Below are 19,450 nucleotides of genomic sequence, written 5' to 3' on the forward strand. Positions count from 1 at the left end.
CTGGTGCGGCGTCCACAGCCTGGGATCCCTCGTGGGGGATCCGGGGGGGAGAAGAAGCTCCGAATGCCGGCCTGCGGCCTACACCAACCTAAAGCCGCGGTCTCCGGTGGGGAAGAGCCGACTCTGTACTTGCCTGGACTTTTACCTGCCTGCACATCTGGACGCCCGCAGCGACGGCTGCAGAAGGTTGAGGACCCGACCACGGTGGAAAATGGAGGACTGGCCAATTTCTGTGTATTCCACCACAGTGATGAATGCCGTGGTGGATGATTGTGTTAAATTTTTACTGTGTATTGTGTGTTCTTTATCATTGTACCGCTGCTGGCAAATTCATTTCACTTGCACTTTATGTGCAATGTGACGAATAAAACCGTATTGTATTGTATTGTATTCCCTACAACCATCAGGCTATTATACTACAATATCCAAATAAGCTCCAAACTACATAGACTTGGGAGCATTGTTTTTGTCTTTCCACTATTATTGTTTGTTGAAAAAGTTCAGTGTACTGAACATTTTTTGTTGTTTACTGTGGTATTTACAGAGCACCATGTTTACATATCTGTCGTGCTGCTGCAAGTAAGAATTTCATTGTTCTGTTTCGGGACATATGACAACAAAAAGTCTTGATTCCTGACTCTGGTTCTTGAAAATTCTTTTTTTTTTGGTGATGTAATATGGAGACAGGCCCACCGAGTCCATGCTGACCATCGACCACCCATTCACACGGGTTCTATGTCATCCCAACCTTTCATCCACCCCCTACACATTTGAGGCAATTTTCTAGAGGACAATTAACTTACAAACACGTGCCTTTGGAATGTGGGAGGAAACCGGAACAGCTGGAGGAAACCCATGCGGTCACAGGGAGAACATGCACACTCCACACAGACAGCACCTGAGGTCAGGATTTAACTCTGCCGCTCTGAGGCAGCAGCTCTACCGCTGCACTACTGTGCCATCCTTGCTCACAGGTTATGAATGGAATCTTCAATCCTAAATTTCTCCACATGACAACATATCAAATGTATAATATATCTAATGTGTTTGCATAGCGTGCAAAACAAAGATTTTTCAGTCGCTCAGTTTACGTCACTATAATAATAAAAGTCCTAGCCTATCTACATTGTGCTCCGCCTGTGATTACAATCACACCCTGTTCGGTTATTATTTTGCAATCATTTTATTTGGCATTTTCAAGCTATGATGAATATTAGGTGTAAAAGTAGAGATTTTTGTAATGAGCTCATTTCATGAGGTTTACAAATGAAAGTCAGATATTTGTCAAGCTAAATCATGATTCACAAATCTGCACAGATTATTTGGGATCTCCACAAGACCATACTTGCTTGTCGTTTCCTCTCTTTTCCGTGCTGTTAGACTTCTCTACGGCTTCTTCAGAATGCCGTCTGTTGAAAAAACAATTTATTCAACACTGTTGATGTTGAAACGATAAGGCTCTGAGTAAAGTTACCGGGCAAGGTTATTAGTCTTAGAGTCGTTAGTTGTTAGACTTTCGAGATACAGTGTGGAAACAGACCCTACGGCCCATCGAATCCACTCCAGCCACCAATCACCCCTGTACATTAGTGCCAACCTACACACTAGGGACTATTTACAAGTTTTACAGAAACCAATTAACCTATGTCTTTGGAGTGTGGGAGGAAACCGGAGCACCCGGGGGAAACCCATGTGGTCATAGGGAGAACGTACAAACTCCGTACAGACAGCCCCATAGCCAGGATCAAATCCAGGTCTCTGGCGATGAAAGGCAACAACTCTACCGCTACACTATGCCGAGGGGCCATAGAGTCATACAGCATGGAAACAGTTTCGTCAGCCCAACCTGTCCATGCCGGCCCCATCTAAGCTAGTCCCCTTTACCTGGATTTGGTCCATATCCCTCTGAACCTTTCCCATCCATGTACTTGTCCAAATGTCCTTGAAATGTTGTTATTGTACTTGCGTCAACCTAGGTACATGTGACAATAATAAACTAAACTACTCCCTCTGGTAGCTCATTGTGAACATGTTGCCCCTTAGGTTCCTATTAAATCTTTTCCCTCTCACCTGAAACCTAAGCCCTCTATTTCTTGGTTCCCCTACTCTGAATAAAAGACTGTTTGCATTCACCTTATCTATTCCCCTCATAATTTTTTACAACTGTAAGATCCAGATACATGGATAGGAAGATATTGAGGAATACATGTCAAATGCATCATGTTCTGCACAGACTGAAGGGCCTGTTCCTCTACATTAGATGGGGCACCATGGTCGGCATGGACGGGGTGGGCCGAATAGCTTGTTTCCATGCTATATGACTAAGAAACATTTAAATACCGGAACAAAGACACATGGTGTTGGAGGAACTCAGCTGGTTTGGCAACATCTTTGGAGAACCTGCAGAGGTAACATCTTGGGTCAGAACTCTTCTTCAGTGTGAAAAAGTGTCCTGACCCAAAACTATTACGTAGTATTTCCCGGAACAACAACAACAACAACAACAACAACAACAACAACAACAACAGAGTAGATAATTTAACACTAATAGTCCTGTCCCATGGTGCGATTCCAAGAGCTCTCCCGGGTTTGCCCTGATTCGAACTCGGAGATTTATGGTAATGGCCACTCGTCGGTACTCAAGGCTCTCGTGGACATTTTTCAACATGTTGAAAAATCTTCACGCGTCTTCCCGTGCTTACTTGCCGTTAGCGAGTCTTCCCGAGTACCTGCCGTTAGCGGTAATGAGCCGCTAAGAGACGTCCCCGAGCTCCGACGTAACCGCTACGTTAATTCTCCGTGCTTACCACGAGTTTGATTTTTTTTTAAATTCGGGAGAGCACTTAAATGAACTCGCACCGTGGGACAGGGCTTTAATTTAGTAACTAATCTTCAAACATGGTACATCTCCCTAACTTACATAAAATGGATGCAGCCTTTTAAACTGTGTCACGGCCGAGTCCCGCGCAAGTCCCACGCAAGTCCCGTGTCCCCGTTCTCTGATCGGACGGAGTACCCAATCTACCGCGCTCGCGGGACTTTCCTGGCCGGCATTGATGCCGACACGCATGCGTGGAAGTCAAACGTTCAAGACAGTTCAGAAACATCACCTATCCATGTTCTCCAGACACACTGCCTGACCCGCTGAGTTACTCCAGCACTTTGTGTCTTGTTTCATAAACTAGCAAATGCAGTTTCTTGCCTAGAGTCATACAGCATGAAAATAGACCCTTCGGCCTAACTTGCCCACGCTGACCAACATACCCCATCTGCACTAGTCCCACCTGCCTGCATTTGGCCCATATCCCCCTAAACCTGTCCTATCTATGTACCTGTCTAAATGTTTCTTAAACATTGTGGCAGTACCTGCCTCAACTACCTCCTCCGGAAGCTCGTTCCATACACCCACCACCCTTTGTCTAACAAAGTTGCTCCTCAGGTTCCTATTACATTTCCCCCCCCCCTCATCTTCAACCTGTGTCCTCTGGTTTCTGAGTCCCATACTCTAGGTAAAAGAATTGTGCAGTCACTCGGGATCTATTCCTCTCATGATCTTGTACACCACTCCATTCTTATACGCTTCCCCACTTGATACTGGATTTACTCAGTCGCCTATTATAGATCAGTTTGCAACACTCACGTTTGCCAAGTTGACTCCTTTGTCCGACTTGTCCATTTGCTTCCGGTATCTTCGCTTCAGGCAGTATGCGGTGAGCAGTGTGACAAACAACATACCGAGGAAGATGGCCACAGACGAAGCCACGGCGATCAGCACTGTATCCTCCTGCTCACCAAAGTGCTCACAGTGTCTGCCCGAATACCACCAGTTCTCACCAGTCAGGCACCTGTTAAACAACACTGGCATTTACCTCCTGGCTAACCATTTAATTCACTGGTTAGTTTACTTTAGTTCAGTTTATTGTCACACACCTTGTGTGAAAATCTTTTTTTTGCGTGCCAACCAGTCAGCAGAAAAAATATACATGATTACAATCGAGCCATCCACAGTGTACAGATACATGTTCATGAGTTGATTGGAACAGGTGCAGGTTATGGGGAGAAGGCAGGAGAATGGGTTGAGAGGGAAAGACAGATCAGCCATGATTGAATGGAGGATTAAACTTGATGGGCCGAATGGCCTGATTGTGCTACTATAACATGAAACATGAATTTATGAACATGATAAAGGGAACTTACAATTTACAGAAGTCAATTAGCCCACTAACCTGCACGTCTTTAGAGTGTGGTGGGAAACCATAGCACCTGGTGAAAACCCACGCAGTCACAGGGAGAACATGCAAACTACATACAGACAGCAGCTGAGGTCAGCCGATGAGCACAAGTCTTTAATCCACCAATCCCCCTCTCGGCTTATAATCAATGACAAATCTCATCCGGGGCACTCCCTCTACTCCCCTCTCCCATCAGGCAGAAGTTTGAAAACACACACCTCCAGATTCAGGGACAGTTTCTTCCCAGCAGTTATCAAGCAATTGACCGTTCTCTCAGCAGCTAGAGTGCGGTTCTGAACTTCCATCCACCTCATTGGCAACCTTTGAACATTCTTTATATGGACTTCAATGTTATACCTTTATGTTAAATGTTGTACCCTCTATCCTTTATCTGTGCACTTGAGGAAGTTAAAAATATTTAAAAGTTACAAAAATGGATTCAGCTAAAACTAGAAGTAAAGACAGGCTGTTCTCCTATTAATTGCAAAGCCAGCAGAAAACGCTTACCCTTGCTCCTATTACACTAACAAGGCTAACACAGATGTTTATGCTCTTTTTCCCATACCACAAGCGAGATAACAATTACAACTTCATGAATGTCTCCTCTATAATATAAACAGTAAGAGGATGTTCAGACACTGCTCCTACCCTTGCTCTATAAGATTATAATGTGTGTTATTAAAGTAAAAAAAACAAGATGCTTGATCTGCAGTAAAATAGCCTTCTCATCATAACCATATATGGGCTAACCCTTCCTCTCTCAGAAGAACCTGTCAATCTTAAGAAACTGGCAATCTTAAGAAGCTGCCAATCTTAAGAAGCAAGAGGCGGTATTATGCTCTGTAGGATAAAGTATTGCTGAATCGCAGATTATTGAGGTATAAATATATCTACTTAAACGCTGCCTTTTGTGTGGGGATAGAGTGAACCTATAGTCTGTATATTACATACAGTAAGAGTTTACGGCCACACCCGCCTGGCGAAATAAAGATTGCACTACTTGATTACTGATTTTATTTGTGTTTTTGTCAGTTTAAGAGAAACTGAACCACAACACACTGAGTGCAGCTGATTGTCTGTAAACCATCCTGAATGGTCTAAAAGCAGTATATAAATAAAATACTTTTGGGTTAATGGTAATTAAAGTGGTCCATCTCAATGAAACATTATACAAATAACAAAAGCCTTTACCTGCAGATGGGTTCCCCATTTTGAACAATACAGACCCCGTCATTTTCACATTGAAGGTCAATGCAAGACTCGGGGCGATTGGTTACTGGCTCGTTGGTCGAGGTGGGATCGGGTTTTGTGGGCGGTGGTGGGGTCGGCTGAGTGGCCACAAGATGCGATACATCTGTAAGGGTAAAGGGACGAGTCATAATCACACACGATAGATTCCTCACTGCCCTTCCGACGCATCTTCTCAAGCTTCTCAAGGACGGCGCAGCGGTAGATTTATGTTTCGAGATACAGCACGGAAACAGGCCCTTCGGCCCACTGGGTCCGTGCTGATCAGTGATCCCCGCACATTAACACTATCCTACACCCACTAGGGACAATTTTTACATTTACCAAGCCAATTAACCTACAAACCTGTACGTCTTTGGAGTGTGGGAGGAAACCGAAGATCTCGGAGAAAACCCATGTGGTCACGGGGAGAACGTACAAACTCCGTACAGACAGCACCCGTGGTCAGGATCGAACTTGTATCTCCGGTGCTGCATTCACTGTAAGGCAGCAACTCTACCGCTGCGCCTCACAGGGCTTCAGAGACCTGGGTTCAATCCTGACTACGGGTGCTGGTTGTACGGAGTTTGTACGTTCTCCCTATGACCGGAGATGAGGAAACACTTTTTCACACAGAGAGTTGTGAGTCTCTGGAATTCTCTGCCTCAGAGGGTGGTGGAGGCTGGTTCTCTGGATACTTTCAAGAGAGAGCTTTGTCTTGATAGGTCTCTTAGCGGAGTCAGGGGATTTGGGGAGAAGGCAGGAACAGGGTACTGATTGTGGATGATCAGCCATGATCACATTGAACTCTGTACAGACAGTACCCGTAGTCAGGATCAAATCCAGATCTCTGGTGCTGTAAAGCAGCAACTCTACTGCTGTGCTACCATGCCGTCCTTAGAATAAAGAGAATCATACCTTCCATGGTTAAAAGGAAATAAGCATCATCTCCCTTAATGAACTCTCTACTTTTCAATCGTTCGTGGGATAAGAATGTACTGATTCCCATCCCTGGTCCCCGGTAATACACAGTGCCATCGGGCTCCGTCACGGGAAGTCCAACTTTGCTCGGCTTGTCCCAGAAGAAGAAAGTTTGGTTGCCTGTAACCCACAACAGAGAGCGATTACTGTGCCTGCACTGGATCTTTATGCACCAAGGCTAAGCAAGCACAGATTCGGCGACCGTTTCGCCGATCACTTACGCTTGGTCCATGAAGGCCTGTTGGATCTCTCAGTCACTAAACATTTTTACTCCTTCCCATTCCCACACTGACCTTTCTGTCCTGGGCCTCCTCCATTGCCAGACTGAGGCCACATGCAAACTGCAGGAACAGCACCTCATATTCCGCTTGGGTAGCTTACAACGCCTCCCCCATCCTAGTCATCCTGCCAGTTCCAGTGTTCGCATCTATATGTCTCTTTGTTTTGACCACAATCATCTATTGTGGGCTCCACCTTTCCTTGGTCATCGGTGCCGGCTCATTTGTACTAAACTCTCATACCTATAGTTTTCCTCTACCCTGACTCACAGTCTGAAGCAGAGTTTCCACACCAAACATCACTTATTTCCTTTCTCCACAGATGCTGACTGATCCGCTGAGTTACACCAGCATTTTGTGCCTATCTTCAGTGTGAACATTGAATTCTCCAACCTTAGCCAATCTCTAACAATCTCTCCCCTCCTCCTCCCCTATCTCCCTATGCCACCCTTTCTCCACACTCCTTCCCTGCCCTGTACCCTACCGGAACTCGCACCATATCTCACCTCACACTCTCCCTCCATCTAAATTCCTTCCTCTAACTTCACAATTTGCAACACTTCAATCCTTTAGTCTCACACCCTTTTGTTTTATTTCATCTCTGGCCTTTGTCCAACCATTTGCCTACCAAAAAACCTCTTGTCTCTATTCACCTATTACCTGCCACGCGTTGTCCTGCCCATTCTCTCATCTAGCCTTCTTCCCTCCCACCCCCAACTCCTAAAATCAGTCTGAAGAAGGATCTCAGCCTGAAAACTTACCTATCCATGTTCTCCATGGATGCTGCCTGACTCACTGAGTTACTCCAGCACTTTGTGTCCCACAATTTATTACCTACTCTGTTGTCCTTTTACTGTCTAAAATGGGTGACCTTGTATTGAACCACCTTGAAAGTGGTTTCACAATTAGATCGGGTGGTCAAGAAGGCTTTTGGCACATGGGCCTTCATCAGTCAGAGTACTGAGTATAGACGTTAGGAAGTCATGTTACAGTTGTACAAGACATAGGTGAGGCCAAACGGAGTACAGTATTAGGTTTTGGTCACCCTGGTATAGCAAAGATGTTAAGCTGAAAAGAATGCAGAAAAGATTGACGAGGATATTGCCAGGACTTGAGGGCCTGAGCTACAGGGAGAGGTTGAGCAGGCTAGGACTTTAGTAGTTTAGTTTAGTTCAGACATACAGTGCAGAAACAGGCCTTTCAGCCCACCGAGTCTGCACCGACCTGCGATCCCCATACATTAACACTATCCTACACTGGGGATCATTTTCATATTCATACCAAGCCAATTAACCTATAAACCTGTATGTCTTGGGAGTGCGGGAGGAAACCGAAGTTCCCGGAGACAACCCATGCAGTCACGAGGAGAGCGTGCAAACTATGTGAAGACAAACACCCGTAGCCAGGATCAAACCCGGGTTTCTGGCGCTGTAAGCACTGTAATGGGCCTGTCCCACTTAGGCGATTTTTTGGGTGACTACAGGTGACTGCCACAAAATTTTCAACATGTTGAACATTTTTCGGCGACAGTGGCAACAATTTTTGGTGTCGTAGGTTGTCGCCAGGTGTCGTAGGTGAATTCCATTATAATTAGTCCTTGGCAGTCGTCTAAAGAGTCGCCTAAATGGGACTGACCCATAAGGCAGCAACTCTACCGGTACACCACCGTGCCACCTTTGAAGCGCAGGATGATCAATGATGATCTTGTAGATGGATACGGCATCATGAGTGGAATAGACTGGTCATTGAACAGTCTTTTATCCAGAGTAAGGGAATCGAGAACCAGAGGACATACAGTAGGTTTAAGGTGAGGATTGGAAAGATTTAATAGGAACTTGAGGGATAACCTTTTCACACAAAGGGTGGTGGGTGTATGGAACGAGTTGCTAGAGGAGGTAGTTAAGGCAAGTACTATCACAACATTTAAGAAACGTTTAGACAGGCACCTGAAATGGAGAGATTTAGAGGGATATGGGTCAAGCGCAGGCAGGTTGAACTAGCGTGGATGAGACATGTTGATCGGTTTGGGCAAGTTGGACCGAACTCTATGAAACCCATTTGTTATTGCTGTGCCCGTTAATATTTTTTTGTAATCTGACTCTATCATCACCATTCACAACATTATGTTTCATGAGTTACTCCAAAACGTTGTGTCTCTTTTTAAGACGAAGCAAGATGTGAGCTTACCTTCGGTTGTGGTCCTATTTGGGTCAGTGGTCACGCTTCTTTGGTTGGACATCCGGCGTCTGATATCAGGCTGTTGGTCCATCAGAAGCATGGTACCTTGCATCCATGGGCAGGGCCATTGTAGACCCTCATCCTTGGTCCCGTTGACCAAGTGCAAGAACACACCGAGGTAGAAGGGCTGCTCGGACGTCCCATTTACATGGAGCTTGATCTGAAAGGAATACCCTTGCTGGGAGTAATACCTCGGGCTGTAGACAGCGCCTTGTAACCCTGATGGGCTAGTGTTCAGTAGGCCGGTGAAGTTCCTGATGCGCCACACGTGTGTCGGGCAAAAGGTTTCCGAGAGGTTGACATCGTCAATGGAAATACCTCCATTGGAGGGAGCACCTCCCTTCACCCCTTCAAAAACAACACGGAACTTTCCGGAGACGTCTAGTCTGACATGGTGAAGCTGCCAGTAATTTAGGCCCAATTCTGTTAAGGGGTAACAACATTTAAAAGGTAATTTTTTTCTGAAATGTAAGAATTTCAGAAATTTTAAAGGCTTGCGTTTTTATTAAACAGGTTCTCTGCCGATTTTCCGGCATCTTTGGTTCCACTGCTTTTTTGGATCATCTGATTTGCTGGACCAACAGAGGTCACAACCTACGAGAGGAGTCGAACCATACTGGAACGGTTTGCCTAGGGGACTGTAAATAGGGACTGTAGGGGAGTGCAACTAAATGGATTGATTGTAATCATGTATTGACTTTCTGCTGACTGGTTAGCATGCAACAAAAAGCTTTTCCCTGTACCTCGGTACATGTGACAATGAACTAAACTGAACTGAAGAGCCAAGATACCGGCCCGCAAAGTTGGCTTCAGAAGTTGGCGATGGGGCCTGTTCCAGAGTCCTCCAGCAAGGAGGGATTGACACCACCAGACTCAGGAACAGCTTCTTCCCCTCTGTTATCAGGCTTCTGAACGGTCCTTCCATAAGCTAGGGTACTGTCCGATTCACCTCTACCCTATTGCGGACATTGGAATTTGTTCATTAGTTCATAAGGTTATGTGATAGGAGCAGAATTAGGCCATTCGACCTAACAAGTCTACTCCGCCATTCAATCATGGCTGATCTCTCTTCCCCTCTTCACCCCGTTCTCCTGCCGACTCGCTATTATTAAAGCTTTATTTCAGACACAGGTCCATATAACACATCAAACAGTACAAAGAATTACAAAGATACATTAAAAAATTGCATATTAGCCTAAAATATATATAAGCTATTGCACCAATGCCGTCTTAGCCTAGAAGTGAATCTATAGCAGCTTTTCAGAGGGCTGACTAGGGCTTCAATTATGTGGTTCTCTGATTTGTCCAGGCGACACATAAAACTAAACATCAGCTGTCTTAAGAGTGCCTCACAGGTTGGCACTCTAGTGGACACAAACAATTGACTGGCACTATGCCACCTAGGGACACGAAGTAGCAACCTCATTGCATCATTGTATGCAACCTTAAGACTCTGCATACTCTTTTTCTTATAATTAGACCACAATTGAGCAGTATATAACGGTGTGATGTAGGTTCTGAACAGGGAACACTTCACAGAATCAGAGCACATATAAAACTTCCTTATAAGCATGTTGGCTTGAAGATAAATTTTACAGCGCTGTCGATAGAGGTCTTTGTCATCCTTCCAGTCATCAGATATGACATGACCTAAGTATTTAATTTCCTCACACACAGCAAGAGGACTGTCTGACAAATAAAAGGTCGGAAAAGTTGATTCCCTGTCCTCAGCGCTTCTAATTACCATTATGCGGCTTTTCTTAGCGTTATACTTAATGTCATAATCAAGGCCATACTGAGAGCACACCTTCAGCATCTGCTGCAGCCCAGCACTATATGGACAGAGCAGGACCAGGTCATCTGCATACATCAGATGATTAACAATAGTGTTGCCCACAAGACAGCCAGTTTTTAGCCTATTTAACTGATTTGACAATTCGTCCATATAAACATTAAATAAAATAGGAGACAAAATTCCTCCTTGCCGCACTCCGTTACTAACACAGAATGGAGCAGATACAACATTGTCCCATTTAACGTAAAACGTTTGATGGGCATACCAGAACACTAAGATTCTCACTAAGAATTTAGGGGCACCTCTATTTAGCAATTTTACAAACAAGTGTTCATGGTTAATTCTATCAAATGCCTTGGACGCATCAATAAAACATAGGAATACAGATGAATTCAGGCTTGTGTACCTGAACACAATCTCTTTAAGAGCATAGATACACAGGTCAGTTCCATGTTTTCTTTTGAACCCAAACTGATTGTCAGTAGTAAGGACATACATTTCTAGCTTTGTCAGCAGTATTCTCTCCAGTACTTTAGATAAGATACTGGCTAGTGCAATAGGTCGGTAATTATCAACACTGTTGAGCCTACCAGCCTTATCTTTAATCACAGGCACTAGCATTACAGACATAATATCATTTGGCAAGACACCATGAACCAGACAGCCATTAAAGCACATGGAAAGCAAAGGGCAGAGCTTATAGCTGGCATATTTTAGATGTTCTGCAGTAATGCAGTCCATACCACAGGCTTTGTTATTATCCAACATGTTAATGGCATCATAGACATCAGCTGCCCTAACTACCATATCTACAGAGAGATCAATATGTTCAGGATTGATTCTAACTGGGTTACTTTTAACACAGTTAAAAAGGTTACAGTAGTGCTCACGCCAACTCTCAGCTATTTTTTCTGGGCTACTAACACCTTCAATGTCAGACGGTAGGGGTGTTTTGCTGTTATTCATTACTCTGACCTCTTTCCAGAAGTTAGTAAGGTTGTTATTCTGTAGCTTCCTGGCAAGCGAGTCTGCTCTCATTGTGTTTTCATTTTTCTTAATAAAACGAAGTGCATATTTAACTCTAGCATTTGTGCGTTTTTTCATATCTAGCAATACTCCCTGTCTAGGCCTACCTGCCTCTGACCAGAGTCTAAAGGCCTCTCTTGCCTCAGCGTACTGCTCAGCCACAAACTCATTCCACCCAGGTCTGATGTTGGGTACCTTACATTTGCTTTTACAAAAGGGATCACTGGAGGCAATGAGACATTTCACAATAACATCATACATGGCACAGAGTTTTTCAGCATGTTGCACATCCTTACAATTCATATCTGAGCACATTAGGGCCTCTTGAGGCAATTCAATATTATTTAAAAAACTGTCCGTTTGCAGTGAATATCCAGCCATAGCATCACTGCTCAGTTTTGACCAGTCCAGTTTACTTGAGGAAGCAGCATTATTATTACTGGACAGCAGGGGTACATTCTCAACATTTAACCGTGCAGCAATAGGTATGTGATCAGAGGTGACAAGTTCATAACAAATCTCCACCTTTTCCAGTGAGGCATGAGCATCGGCTGTGGTCACAATATGGTCTAACCAGGATGTTGTGTGCCACGCTTCACTAACATAGGTAAAACTTGTGTCAGGCAACAGAGCTTTACTCGATAGAATTAGTTTAGACTCATTACAAAACTGCTGCAGGTGTGCTGCAAATAAAGATTTGCTATCTGACATGTCAGCATTAAAATCACCCATGACGTAGACACAAGATGAGCTGTTGTCCTCTATAAAGGACTGAATAAAAGCTAACCTGTTCAGAAACTCGTCCTCATGCTCATATGATTCATACGGTGTATAAACATTTAAGACAGTAAATTTATTTCCGTTATAATTACACTCCAGCCCTATGGCCCAGTCAACATTTAGACGCACCACCTTCACCAGCGAGTCATATTTGATGTTCCACAGTATAGCTACACCACCAGCTATCCTACCCCGAACCAGCCTCGTACTGAGGTCAGTAGTGGACTCTCCAGCCCCATGGAAGTTCATGTGTAGTGTTCAACTTATCCAGATCTTGTTTCGCCAGCCAAGTTTCTTGCAGGCACAGAATGTCACATTGGTCCAGCAGTGTGTCCACCACCAACCGCCTTGATCTATCAGTAGCAGAATGACCTACTCGCAAACCGCGAGTGTTGTATGAAGCAACATGAATTTAATGTGTTTTGTCGCTCCCAGCGGAACAGCTGGCCTTCATCCCGTCCTCACCCACAGATGCGACAGGCACCCCAGCATCGTTACCGTGCAGCAGCTCCTCATCCTGAGAGCGAGGGGCATCCTCTGGACCAGCCGGACCTCCGTCTGCTCCTCTAGGGCGACGAGGCTCATAGTAGCGTCGGACAAAAGACCCAGCGGGCCAAAGCTGCGGATCATACAGTTCCGCCACATCATTACATTCAGCGGTGACACAGAAGGAGCTGAATCTACTCTGTGTCATCTCTATTTTTCTACATATCACTTCCCGACCCAGCTTCGTTTTTAAGTAGTCACTGAGAGTGTTGGCGTCTAAGCTGAGATCAAACTTTGTAGCAAATACCTTTACCATCCTTGTTTTGACAGCCAGTATATTGCTACCCACACCAGTCCCGATTATGCCGGTCTTCTTTCTCACACGCCTTGCTGGAGTTTTTACAGCGCGAGGTGTAGGGCGTCGATGGGCAGAGTTCTCAGGGACCTGCTTCAGTCGGCGCCCTTCCTTCACCACCATGCTCCACGGGGGAGTCTGCGTTCGTCCCAGGGCTGGATCTACAGGCTGGGCTGGTTGTCTACCTTCGGTCCCGCCAGGCATTGCTGTCAACCATCCATTCACCACAGAGGGAGTGCAGGGGGCAGGATCAGCGCCCGGCGGCTTCTCCATCACAGTCGAGGAAAGACCTGTCGCACTGGGCGCAGGGCCCGGTTGTATCTCCACAGCAGAGAGGCAGGCAGCCGAAAAAGTAGCGTCCGGGCCACAAGCCCCCTCCACAGCAGTCAGCCGGCCGTCGAGTTTAGCAGAAACCTCCCGCAATGTTTCACAGGCAGCTACCTGTGTTCCCATAGTTCTTCTTAGGTAGTCAACGTCAGCATTGATTTGCTGCATTCTCCCGAGGAGCGCAGACACATCAATGTGTTTAAATGAGACGGGGGGTAATTCATCCAGAAAGTGCGATACAAATCTCGGGATCTCTTCACCGCACTCATTAATCACTTGCAGGCACATTTTGACATTGTTAATGTCCTTCTTTTGTCCCCTGTAGGAGATCCATCGTTTGTTGTGTGGAAAGAGCTCTGACAAAACTGCCTTTGAGGACTCAATCCGCTCGGAGCTGAAACTGCTCGTAACTATCGTCACAATATCATCGTGGCTTAGTGTTCGCATTTTGACCACAATAAAGTTCAGCAATTCATCCTCGACTATGACTCTACCGTCTTCAGTATGGTAAATCTCCGGTTTAATTCGCGAAAACTCTCGAGAAAACTCTCCCACAGCACGCCGTGCTGCTGCTGCACCGGCCGCCATCCTGCCAGTTAGAGTTAGTTAGAGCTCTTAAAGATAGCGGAGTTAGGGGGATATGGGGAGAAGGCAGAGAGTTAGTTAGAGAGTTAGATAAAACTCTTAAAGCTTAGGGGGATATGGGGAGAAGGCAGGAACGATGTATTGATTGTGGATGATCAGCCATGTTCACATTGAATGGCAGAATGGCCTACTCCTGCACCTATTATTGTCTATTAAAACACTCTTGACACTTGACTCCCTCCGCAGATAATAACCCATGACACCCGTATTAATCAAGAATCTATCTATCTATGCCTTCAAAATATCCATTCACCTCCACAGTCTTCTGTGGCAATGAATTCCACAGATTCACTACCCTCTGACTAAAGAAATTCCTCCTCTTCTCCTTTCTAAAGGAACATCCTTTTATTCTGAGGCTATGACTAATGGAAACATCCTCCACATCCACTTTATTCAGGCCTTTGTCTCTGGAACTGATGCGCTACAATGCTGCAATCTATATTCTGCACTCGGTATCTTTCCGTTTGCTCTACCTATTGTATTGGGAGTTTGATCCAATTGTATTTGTATGTATTATCTGCTCCGATTGGACAACATGCAAAATAAACCTTCTCACAGTATCTTGGTACACGTGAAAATAATAACCTAAACCTTTGAGGTGAATGTGAAAAGATGTGTCCATAATTATAGAAGACAGCCACAAAAAGCTGGAGTAACTCAACGGGTCAGGCAGCATTCCTGGAGAAAAAGAATAGGTGACATTTCGGGTCAAAACCATACTTCAGACTGAGAGTCGGGAAAGGGAACCGAGAGGTACAGATGAAAGAAAGATATTCAAACGCAACAAGAATCAAGGAAAGGTGGAGCCCACAATGGTCCATTGTTGGCCGTCGGGTAGGTGATAACGAGTTATTCAGACAGCGAAACTCAAGAGGACGACAGTGAAACGAGTACGACGACTAGGGTGGGGGAGGGACGGAGAGAGAGGGGATGCAAGGGGAACTTGAAGTTGGTAAATCAATATTAATACCACATCCTTGTGTCCGTCATTATTACAGATATGCCAACGATCTCTTAGAAAAGTACAGCACAGGAACAGGCCCTTTGGTCCATAACGGCTGAGATTAGTTAATGCCAAGATAAACTAATCGCATCTGCCTGCACATTAATCCATATCCCTCCATTCCCTGAATACCCATGTGCCTATCTAAAAGCCACTATTGTATCTGCCTCCAGCACCCCCACCTGTTGGCACGTTCCGGGCACCACCACCTTCAATGTGAAAAATCTTGCCCCGCACTTCTCATTTGAACTTTGCCCTTCTCACCTTAAAGTTACCCCCTCTGTATTTGATATTTCCATTATGGAAAAAAAGGTTCTGACTGTCTACCCTATCCATGCCTCTCAAAATATGATTTACTTCTATCAAGTCTCCATGCAACCTCCAATGTCCCAGAGAAAACAATCCAAGTCTACCCAACATTTTATTCTCAAGTATTCTCTGTTGTTAGTAACATACCAGTTATTCTTGCCACTTTGGTCAAAGTGCCGTTGGGATTTGTTTTGTTGTAACTTCTGACCCAAATGTTTAGTTCGTCTCCTTCACTGCCACTGTTGAAGGCGTAGAATTGCAGGCACTGGAAGCCCCGCTTTGGGTAAAGGATCCTGCTCTCCAAAAGCGCCCTGTGTCCCACTGGGCCTAAACTGGTGTTGAAATGCATGAAGAATCCACTGCCTGCAATGTAGAAGGAATGAAACCTCATTAATGAAGTCAGCTTTGTCTGTTTGTGTGGACTGACTTTTAGGGCGGCACAGTGGTGCAGCTGGTAGAACCGCTGCCTCACAGTGCCAGAGACCCGGGTTCGATCCTGACATCGGATTGTGCGTGTGTGTGTGTGTGTGAAGTTTGCACGTTTTCCCTGTGACCGCATGGGTTTCCTCCAGGTGCTCCGGTTTCCTCCCACATCCCAAAGGCGTGAGGTTAATTGGCCTCTGTAACAAATCCACTGCAGAAATTCTGGACTTTCACTTCAGTGAAGTGCAAATCATTTCCTTGCATTGTGCTGATGATGGAAGTACCTTTGCAGTCGCCCATGTTGGTGAAGTCTTTGTCGGGCCCACCTGGAGCCTGAGAAACATGCTGCCAGTCTGCGTTGTCATCTGGACTCTGTATCATGCCACAGATACTTTCACCTTCGAAGCTGCATCTGTCCAGGAAGCTGAGCGATGTGGCTGGCCAGAAACAACACAGGAGAAAGCTGAGAATTTGCCATTCTCCATGAATTAAGAGTTAACATTCCGAGATAGCATCAGTAACAGAAGATAAACACAAAATGCTTCTCAGCACAAGTTGCTCTCAGGTTCCTTTCAAATAATTTCCATCACCTTAAAACTGTGCCCTCTAGTTTTTGATTCTTCAACTCTCTGTAAAAGAGTCACCCTATCTATGCCCCTCAGGATTTTATCTATATAATTAAAATTCCCTGATCACTTGACCACCCTTGACCACTTCCTGTTTGCACTGCATATCTATATTACTAAAACTCTGATCTTGACCGCTTTTGGCCCACTGTGCTGCGATTTCCGACAGAACGCCGCCACCTACGGCTGTCATTTTTGGCCAACTAGCTCAGAGCACCCCTTTGCCTTACGGGTTCGGAGGATTTTTCCCATCGATGACAAATCAGAGAGATATTAATGTTTTTAAAAAATTCATCATTCTCTCTGCTGCCCTGCTGGAGGGAGGGGGAAGGACTATAAAACCAGGAAGTGGTGTGCCTCACTCAGTCTCTGCAAGATGGATGAAGCCAGGGGTCACGTCTCCCTGAGCTCTGAATAACACTGAACAAATGTCTACACAACTGTGAGTCCCTTAATTTGGGTTGAAAATGGTTTGTTTGAAGTAAAAAGGCACTGCCTGCAAATGGTTGTTTGAGTGCTTTGGCTTGAAGTTGAAATGCACTACTTACTGCAAATGGTGGCTTGGGTGCTTTGGCTTGAGGTTGAAAGGCACTTCTTACTGCAAATGGTGGCTTGGGTGTTTTGGCTTGAAGTTGAAAGGCACTACTTAATGCAAATGGTGGCTTAGGTGCTATGGCTTGAAGTTGAAAGGTATTACTTACTGCAAATGGTGGTGTGGGTGCATTGGCTTGAAGTTGAAAGGCACTACTTACTGCAAATGGTGGCTTGGGAGCTTTGACTTGAAGTTGAAAGTCACTAACTGCAAATGGTGGCTTGGGTGTGGCTTGAAGTTGAAAGGCACTACTTACTGCAAATGGTGGCTTGTGTGCTTTGGCATTAAGTTGAAAGGCACCACCTACTGCAAATGGTGGCTTGGGTGCATTGGCTTGAACTTGAAAGGCACTACTTACTGCAAATGGTGGCATGAAGTTGAAAGGCACTACTTACTGCAAATGGTGGCTTGATGCTTTGGCTTGAAGTTGATAGGCACTACTCACTGCAAATGGTGGCTTGGGTGCTTTGGCTTGAAGTTGAAAGGCACTACTTACTGCAAATGGTGGCATGAAGTTGAAAGGCACTATTTACTGCAAATGGTGGCGGGTGCTTTGGCTTGAAGTTGAAATACACTGCTTACTGCAAATGGTGGCTTGGGTGCTTTGGCTTGAAGTTGAAAGACACTACTTACTGCAAATGGGTGCTTTGGCTTGAAGTTGAAAGGCACATTTACTGCAAATGGTGGCGTGGGTGCATTGGCTTGAAGTTGAAAGGCACTACTTACTGCAAATGGTGGCGGGTGCTTTGGCTTGAAGTTGAAATACACTGCTTACTGCAAATGGTGACTTGGGTGCTTTGGCTTTAAGTTGAAAGGCACTACTTACTGCAAATGGTGGCATGAAGTTGAAAGGCACTACTTACTGCAAATGGTGGCTTGGGTGCTTTGGCTTGAAGTTGATAGGCACTACTTACTGCAAATAGTGGCTTGGGTGCTTTGGCTTGAAGTTGAAAGGCACTACTTACTGCAAATGGTGGCTTGGGTGCTTTGGCTTGAAGTTGAAAGGGACTACTTACAGCAAATGGCGGCTTGGGTGCTTTGGCTTGAAGTTGAATGGCACTACTTACTGCAAATGGCGGCTTGGGTGCTTTGGCTTGAAGTTAAAAGGCACTACTGTAAATGCACTTTCTTCCTGTTTGCACTGTATATTGATTTTAGATAAAACGCTACCACTCACGGCTGTGATTATTGGCCATCTTACTCAGTCCCCCTCCGCTGAGCAGGTGCAGAGAATTCTTCCCATCAATGAAAAATAAAAGCGTTATTAGTGTTTAAAAAATGTTGAGAATCTCTCTCCTGTCAATCACGCCATGAAAGCCACACCTTTTCCAGTGGGAGGGGTTATAAAACCCGGAAGTGTGGGTGTGGCTCAGTCTCTGCATGATGGGGGAGGGAGAGGTCACGACTCTGTCTGAGCTGTGAATCAACTGAAAACACTGAATGTCTACTGAACTGTGAGTTTGGTGTTTTGTGTGGTTTTATGGTGGTTTCACCCTGCATGTAATGGTATGAAGCTGCATTTGAATTTGGTGGCCTTGCACCCTGCTTGAAGTGGAATGAAACTGCACTTGAATTTGGCGGCCTTGGATCCAGCTTGAAGTGGTATGAAACTGCACTTGAATTCGGTGGCCTTGCACCCTGCTTGAAGTGGTTGGAAACTGCACTTGAATTCGGTGGCCTTGCACCCTGCTTGAAGTGGTAGGAAACTGCACTTGAATTTGGTGGCATTGCACGCTGCTCAAAGTGGTAAGAAACTGCACTTGAATTTGGTGGCCTTGTACCCTGCTTGAAATGGTAGGAACATGGATTTGAATTTGGTGGCCTTGCACCCTGCTTGAAAAGGAATTTCAAGGAATAGTCATGAGTCAACTGCCACCCACCAGCCGTGAGTGAGCTGCCAGCAGATCAGGCTTGAGGGACTGAGCTGCCACCCCAAGAACCCATACCAGCACTCCAGAAAGCCCCCCCACTGGCCACCAATATTGGAATTGGTGGAGAGGTGGAATATTGCGTCGGGGGCCAGCTCTCCCGTGTGAACATGGGACCCAACGGGTCCCACTTAGTCTAGTTGATTTTATAAAAAACGCTATCACTTACGGCTGTGATTTTTGGCCATCTTACTCAGAG

At 45.3% G+C, this 19,450-nt stretch overlaps 1 protein-coding gene across 2 annotated transcripts in view; it reads right to left on the reverse strand.

The window, feature by feature from the left end:
- Nucleotides 1-987: 987 nt before the first annotated feature.
- The window catches only part of mep1b (meprin A subunit beta), a 42,529-nt gene continuing 24,066 nt past the window's right edge, over nucleotides 988-19,450 (reverse strand). For both annotated transcript variants that reach the window (XM_033019476.1, XM_033019477.1), the window contains exons 10-16: nucleotides 16,390-16,542; nucleotides 15,830-16,045; nucleotides 8,906-9,379; nucleotides 6,378-6,560; nucleotides 5,424-5,586; nucleotides 3,641-3,845; nucleotides 988-1,409 (exon numbers count right to left, since the gene is read on the reverse strand). In XM_033019476.1, coding sequence (XP_032875367.1) covers nucleotides 1,398-1,409; nucleotides 3,641-3,845; nucleotides 5,424-5,586; nucleotides 6,378-6,560; nucleotides 8,906-9,379; nucleotides 15,830-16,045; nucleotides 16,390-16,542 — 1,406 coding nt within the window. In that variant the 3' untranslated portion in view covers nucleotides 988-1,397. The remainder of the gene's footprint in view (nucleotides 1,410-3,640; nucleotides 3,846-5,423; nucleotides 5,587-6,377; nucleotides 6,561-8,905; nucleotides 9,380-15,829; nucleotides 16,046-16,389; nucleotides 16,543-19,450) is intronic.

The sequence above is a fragment of the Amblyraja radiata genome, chromosome 4, assembly GCF_010909765.2.
Source record: "Amblyraja radiata isolate CabotCenter1 chromosome 4, sAmbRad1.1.pri, whole genome shotgun sequence".
Taxonomy (NCBI): Eukaryota; Metazoa; Chordata; class Chondrichthyes; order Rajiformes; family Rajidae; genus Amblyraja; species Amblyraja radiata.